The sequence below is a fragment of the Zingiber officinale genome, chromosome 2A (assembly GCF_018446385.1).
Source record: "Zingiber officinale cultivar Zhangliang chromosome 2A, Zo_v1.1, whole genome shotgun sequence".
Classification (NCBI taxonomy): domain Eukaryota; kingdom Viridiplantae; phylum Streptophyta; class Magnoliopsida; order Zingiberales; family Zingiberaceae; genus Zingiber; species Zingiber officinale.
The window spans coordinates 102,461,947-102,469,510 of NC_055988.1; the positions used below are offsets into that span (position 1 = coordinate 102,461,947).

Below are 7,564 nucleotides of genomic sequence, written 5' to 3' on the forward strand. Positions count from 1 at the left end.
TTGATATTAAATATCAAACTCACTTAGTTTGGTTGTCCATTTGATTAGCCTCCCAGACACTTCTGGATTGAGTAGGACTCTTCCTAGGGTACTGTTGGTCATGACAATGATCGAATGAGAGAGGAAGTATGAGCAGAGTCTTCAAGCGGCTAACACCAGCGCATAAGCCAACTTTTCAAGATAGGTGTAGCAGGATTCTACATCTTTCAATATATGTCTTAGAAAATACACGGGCTATTGTTTAGGGTCATTCTGCTTTACTAATGCCGAACCAACCGCATACTCGATGGTCGACAAATAGATCCAGAGTGGCTCACCAACGCTCGGCTTAGCTAATACAGGCAATGAGTTAAGGTACTTCTTGAGCTCTTCTAACGTCCGGTCGCACTCCGCGTCCCATTGAAACTTTGTGGCTCGGCACAAAACCTTGAAGAACGGATGACTTCGATTGGATGACTTAGAGATGAACCTGGATAGTGTAGTAATCCGTCCGGTCATCCGTTGGACCTCCCTCAAGCTATGGGGTGGGGGCATGTCTTGTAGCACCTTCAGTTTGCTCGGATTCGCCTCGATACCCCATTTGGTAACAATATATCTGAGGAAGCATCCACTCTTAGCGCCGAACAGACACTTGCTCGGGTTTAGCTTCATCCTGTATATTCTCAAGGTTCGGCATGTTTCTTCGATCGATATCTGCACACAAATCGACAGCTCAGACTGACTTTATTAATATGTCGTCGACGTATACCTCCAAGTTGCGGTCGATCTGCTTTCCAAACACCTTATTCATGAGCCTCTGGTAGGTGGTACCAACATTCTTCAATCCGAACGGCATGACGTTGTAGCAGAACGTTCCATCGGCCATGATAAAGTTAACCTTTTCCTGATCTTCTTTGGCGAGCAGCACTTGGTGGTAGCCTTGATATGCATCAAGTATGTAGATCAGCTCATAGTATACCGTAGAGTCCACCATCTGATCTATTCGGGGCAATGGATAGAAGTCCTTCTGGGACACCTTATTCAAGTCATGGAAGTTGATGCACACCTTCCATTTGTTGCCTGGCTTGGAGACCAGCACGACATTAACGAGCCAGCTGGGGAACTGGACTTCCCGGATATGGCCGACCTCCAGTAATTTCTCTATTTCTACCCGGATGATCAGGTTTTGCTTCATGTTGAGGTCACTTTTCTTTTGCTTCACGAGTTGGGTGTCTGGTCGGATATGAAGTTCATGCTGGGCGATGCTCGGCGAGATTCTTGGGAGCTCGTGGGTTGACCAGACAAGCATGTCATGATTCTGCCTAAGGCAGGTAGATAGCTTTGCCTTTCTCTCGCTCTCCAGATCGGAGACAATGAAGGTGGTCACTTCCGACCAGCTCGGGTGAATCTGGACCTCTTCCTTTTCTTCATAAACCATCACAAGGGGCTTCTCAATGATGGTGTTCACCTCCAAGCGAGGGTTTTTCTGAGTGGTCCTTGCCTCTGATCTGACCATCTCAATGTAGCATCGCCGAGCGACCAATTGGTCACCTCTAACTTCTCCCACCTTATCATCCACCGGGAACTTAATCTTTTGGCAGTTGGTGAACACTACCACTCAAAACTCGTTGAGGGTCGGTCAGTCTAATATAACGTTGTAAGCCGATGGTGTGTCTACCACAATGAAGTTTGTGGTCCTTGTCCTCTTTAGGGTCTCCTCGCCAAGTGAGATGGCCAACTTGGTTTGGTCGATCAGCAACACTTCGTCATCGGTAGCAGTTCGCTCCAATCGATTTGCAACTAATCGAATGCCTTCTTGTATATGATGTTCACGGAGCTCCCTGTATCAACAAAAGTTCGATGAATTCTATAATTGGCAATTACCACTCGAATGATCAGTGCATTATTGTAAGGAATTTCCACTCCCTCTAAATTTCTAGGGACGAAACTGATTTCGGGTCCTTCAGCTCTCTCCTTGCTGCAGCCAACAGTGTGGATCTCGAGTCACCGAGCATGCTACTTCCTTGCTCGGTTAGAATCTCTGTCGGTCGGGCCGCCGGCGATCATTCCTATCTCTCCCTGAACAGCGTTACTCTGGTTCTCTTCCTCCCGTGTCGATGGTCTGATCTACTCGGCAGAGGCTCAAGCGGAGCCCAGGTTATTCCTTTGCAGGGGTTGATGATGGTGTGGCTCAATCATCCTCATTTCCTCCTTCCTTCGCCCTACAAATCGGCTTCGGTATCGCCGATCAGGAGGTGGTGATCGACGGTGATATCCATGCAGGGCCAGTCTACTAACTATCGGCGTTAGATCGTAGCAATCACGCGTGTTGTGTGTTGCTGACTGGTGGAAGGAGAAGAAGAGTGGCGTCCATTCCTTGCCTTTGGTGGCCTTCAAGCGACCAGCCGCCACATGTTGTACGGCATGCATTCTTGGCTCTTGGTGGGATTGAGCTCCTCCCGATCGAGGCCCCTTAGGGGGTTGATGACTGCTCGGCTATCGTCGTTCAGACGCTCCTGCAGGCTCGGCAGGCGTCTCCTTCTTCCTTACCGCCTAGGCTCCTTCCACATTGATATATTCGTTGGCCTTCTTTTGTAGGTGGCCAAAATCCCTTGGCGGCCTCCGAATGAGCGACCGGAAGAATTCTCATTTGGTGAGCCCTTGGGTGAAGGCGTTCAACAACATGTCCGAGGAGACCGTCGGGATGTCCATCGCCACCTGATTGAAGCGCTGGATATAGGCCCTCAATGCCTCTCGGGACCCCTGCTTCAGCGAGAATAGATTCACGCTCGTCTTCTGGTGGCGGCGACTGCTAGCGAAGTGATACAGGAAGGCCACTCTAAAATCTTTGAAGCTGTAAATCGAGCTGCTTGGCAACCGTTTGAACCAACATTGCGCCGATCCAAATAACGTGGTGAGGAAAACCCTGCACTTCACCCCATCCATGTACTGGTGAAGTGTGGACGCATTATCAAACTTGGCCAAATGGTCGTCCGGATCGATCACTCCATTATATTCCCCGATCATCAACGGGTTATAATGCTTCGGCAAAGGGTCGTCCAGAATCCCCTACGTGAACTGTTGATTGACCCGTTCGGGGGAATCATCTTACATTGGCACATTTCCCTTTCGTGCATCCCGTACGGGTGCATTATCTGATGAAGATCCCCGGTCTTTATCCGCTTGGCCCCCCTCTTCTGATGGAGCCTAGGATAGCACTCGATGGAATGGGATCAGCGCATTAGGAGCTTCCCTATAGGTGTCGATCGACTTTTTATTTGGCTCCCGAGTGGAAATTTGTTCAGCTCGGTCTCCTCGCTCAGCCTAGCGACCTACCGCTGAGGCTACAAGCTCCTGCACTTGGCGTTCGGGCAGTGTCTGTTGGCACTCGGTTAGCGCCTGTTGTTACTATTGCTCCATTATCTTCACTGCTCGGGCCTGTATCAGCGTGTCGAGATCCTCTTGCGTCAGTGTCACCTTTGTGAATCGTCCAACGTATTCCATCTTCTTGTTCGAATGCAGGTTACGTTCCCACAGACGGTGTCAAAATGATCCTGTCCGGAAGCGTGAAGCTGGAACGTCGGGGATGTGACGGCTCTGCTGACTGGATGAAGACCTCGCTCCTCTCTACAAAACAAACCAAACCAAGCAAGGGGTCCCTGGCATTGGCTCTCCGATGCTCAATTAGAAACAGAAGAAGAGAAATTGAAAATAATAGGGACAGAGATAAATCTTACTTTCTTCATACTTAGCATACTCTTTTATACCTTTCTTAATGACCCTCCATCTTCCCCTGTTTAACAATATTAATTACCGACAGATGGTATCTTTGTCTCGGTTTCTTACATTCATGGAATTAGTATTAATCATCGGCACAAGACTATTTTGTATTGTCTTCGTTACATTCAATGATAGATGAAATGTTCTCTTTTATTTTCTCTTCTCCTTATTAAGTATCTAAGCTTTTTCCTCTTTTATTATTTTATCGGTTCATTATTAATACGTGCAATGTCATATCCCAAGCTGGACGGGTGGTCTGCTCTCTTGCCGACCGAGCTGACCAGACATTGGTTCATCCAGATAGTCGACCGGACAATGATTCCTCTGATCGGCCGATGTAGCCACTTCCCGCTCGGATCATGCGGACGAGTCTTGCTTAAACCCTGGTATTAATCGCCTTGACTTTGACCTATACCGTGGTAATTGATCCGTGCCAGATAGGCTCCTCCTTATCGCCGCATCACTCATGTTTACACCAACATAGGAACTGGATAAGTTACATAGGTTGAGTCAACTTCGTAGATTAGATCTGCTGACCTAGAATGAGATCACGATGGCAAAAAGACGAATATGCTCGCCCCCAGCGCTCCCACCAACCCGTCCTAGGGCCAATACGGAGGAGGTAAATCACGGACGGCTATTAGTCTTTGAAATAGTGACTAGCACATAAGGAAGACATTTACTTCGACTTTGCTAAGATTCGAACTCCAAACCTCATGTGATAACATCTCATGTGCTAATCACTAGATCGTCCTGAGATGAACTAGAATGAGATCACTAACCGAAGTATCATGGATCATTAATATTACGTGGGGCTGGCGATGAATGACGTTTGGTTTAAGCGTTATCATGGTTACATCAATGGATCATTAATGTTAGTATTACGAATCCTTTCTATCATAGACTTTGACAACACTTTCTATTTTAGACAAAAATTTATATTTCACAATTTGATATCGTCCATAACCAAATGAGGATGCAGAACGGAAGACAGTGACTAGTCTAGCAGGGGTTATGGCGTAAAGGATCTAATCATGGAGTTCACATGCTTTGCATCCAATAAGAAGCTAAGCACATGAGACTTGAGCTGCTGCATAAACTTGGTGGTGATACCCAGAACATGCTACCTCCTCCTTAGTTTTTTTTATTATTATTTTTATAATCGAGGTGTTTGAGCTTTGAGCTCAGTTAATCGGCGGTTTTTCACTTTAGTTCGGTTATAATTTTTTTACTAGAATATTAAAATGGGATAATATATATATATATATATATCAAATCAAAATTTATTTAAATTTATATTTGTTATAAGTGAAATTCGTAACCGTCAGTTTTTCAAATCCAAAAAAAAATATCGAATCAATATATTTTAAAAGATTATTATAAAATTCATACGTGAATCAAACGAATTCAACAATTTTAACTGTATCATTCACCCATCATCCATCCGATAAATCTGGCCACACAAGCGAGTCCAATTTCAACAATCAACTTCTCATATTTTTTTATTCAGTGGAGGAAAATATCACGTGGTTAAAACGTTTTTTTGTTGCACCATTCTTAGTCTCTTATGTTTGAGTCAATGGTCTCCATTACACAGTCATCGTCCCATTTGGTATACAAATTCAGTGGGGAAGATTGTGAACTCCATTGTGTGTTTTGTTGACTGGAGCCTAATGGAACTTCCTCCAACACAAACACATGTTCTAGCAATTCATGCCATTCCCCTTCTTTTTTTTTTCATACAATCGATCACGTCCAGACATTTTTTTCTAAATTAAATCGGCAATTGATAAAAATGACTTTTTTAAAAATGAAATCGTAATTGATAGTAGGACACACTTACAATTACTTTTAAAAAAACATATTTAATTTTTAAATTTCTTTTTTATTTTTCATTTTATATCTTCCTTCCATCAATTGTTGATGTTGACAATACCAATAGGATTTTAATTTTTAAAAAATAACACCAATCAATATTAGTATGATGTTGTAGTTTGAAAATCAATATTATAACAATGTTATTTTTTAAATACATCAGGCATAAATTAGAAAATGATTTTTTTTTAAGAAATAAATCTCAAATTTTGGATGATAATTTCGTAATTGCAAGTGCGTATTTTGGTCTGGAATAAAATAGAACTTCTGGGACTGCTCCAGTAGTTTTCAGATGATTAAAGCAAGAAGTGGACAGGTACATGTTGATAGCTGCATGCACTTGTCTCTTCACATTATTGCGTCAAGTTGACGTTGCCATTCTTCAGAAACAATATTATGAAATAGGAAAGCTGATGCAGACTCAAGATTCTCTTTTGTTTTTAAATCATCACAAAAATAAATAAATAAATATTATTATTATTAATGGGAACAAAAATCACAAAAAAATAAAAATAAAAATTGTCAGCCTGACAAATTATTCGAAGTTCTTCTGCACATGGAGATTCAGCTGCTGCTGCTCCCCACCTTTGTCGATCCCGTACATGAATCTGATGGTGCCGTCGAGGTACTCCGACCACTTGAGGTCCTCTGGCTCGCCTCCGGTGTGGATTTCAGCTCCTTCATTCGGCGGCAACGCCGGCCATGGAGCACAGCTCTGCAGCTCCATTGTTCCCGAATACCGGAAAGGCAGAAAGGAAGCATCTCGAGGTAGATTTGCAGTCGGAGTACTGAAAGTGTCGCCGCCGTTGCTGCTGTCGCCGGTGAACCAGTTCGAATTCTCGATCATCGACGGCGTGGCTAGCTCGTCGTCGGGCGGCTTCTCCCCTCGGAGCCTCAGCTTCTTCTTGATGCAGGAGTTCCAGAAGTTCTTGATCTCGTTGTCTGTTCTTCCGGGCAGCCTGGAGGCGATCTGAGACCACCTGAAGGGAGGAAACAAAAAAAAAAAAAAAATCAAAATGTCACAGAATCGATCGACAGATAATTAAATTCGATCGATGTTCTAACTAGATCATCCACCTGTTGCCTAGCAGTTCATGGAGCTCGATTATGAGCCTCTGCTCCTCCTCAGAGAAGGTGCCGCGTTTGAGATCAGGCCTGAGGTAGTTTATCCACCTCAACCTGCAGCTCTTCCCGCACCGCTGCAAACCTGAAAAATTGGATCCCCAAAGTTTTTTCCCCCTCGATCAATCCATTATTCAAATTAAGATTAATTAGGAAGAGCTAGATAGAACTAAGTAGCTACCATACATGTACGGTACGTACCTGCTAACTTGGCGACTGAACTCCAACATCCATGGCCATGCTTGGTGATGTGGTCGAAGAGTTTCTCGTCCTCCTCCGGCGACCACAGACCTTTCCTCAGCTTCTGCTTGTAGCAGCCAGAGTGCCTCCCCTGCATGGCCATGCAATTGGTGATGTGGTCAAATGCATGTGCAGGCCGGTTGGATGATTTAACTGCCTCTCATTTCGACTGGATTTGATTATCCGATGGTGGGGCACTGATCGCTGGCCTTTAGAAAAGCATCTTCCCAGGATCAATCAAGATCTTCCATGACTCTCTGATCCTGTCCGAGAGTTGAGTCGATGGACGTTGAGGAGATGGTGCTCATGTTGATTGGATGTAGACTGAAGATGACGAAGACCTCCAACGAGCTAAGCTTACAATCACAAGTCGTTAGTGCCGAGCCGGAGAGGGGTTCCCAGACGATGACCCTCCGACGCTCAAGTCAGTCGCCTCCGTCGAAACCTGGGGGTCCTTATATAGGGTTCTAGGGAGGCGCGTGCACGCTCCTCAAAGCATACCTGGAAAGGGCGTGTCGGAAAAGCATGTCTCACATCATACCTTAATAACCCGAGCATATCCCGAACA

General features: G+C 44.8%; 1 protein-coding gene across 1 annotated transcript; it reads right to left on the reverse strand.

Annotated features, from left to right (window-relative positions):
* Positions 1–6,123: 6,123 nt before the first annotated feature.
* Positions 6,124–7,142, reverse strand: LOC122039840 (transcription factor MYB86-like). Its single transcript, XM_042599267.1, has 3 exons — positions 6,958–7,142; positions 6,712–6,841; positions 6,124–6,614 (listed from the first exon to the last, which is right to left on the reverse strand). Exons 1-3 carry the CDS (start codon positions 7,097–7,099, stop codon positions 6,170–6,172), a joined length of 717 nt encoding a protein of 238 aa, XP_042455201.1. The 5' UTR covers positions 7,100–7,142; the 3' UTR covers positions 6,124–6,169.
* Between the last annotated feature and the right edge of the window lie 422 nt (positions 7,143–7,564).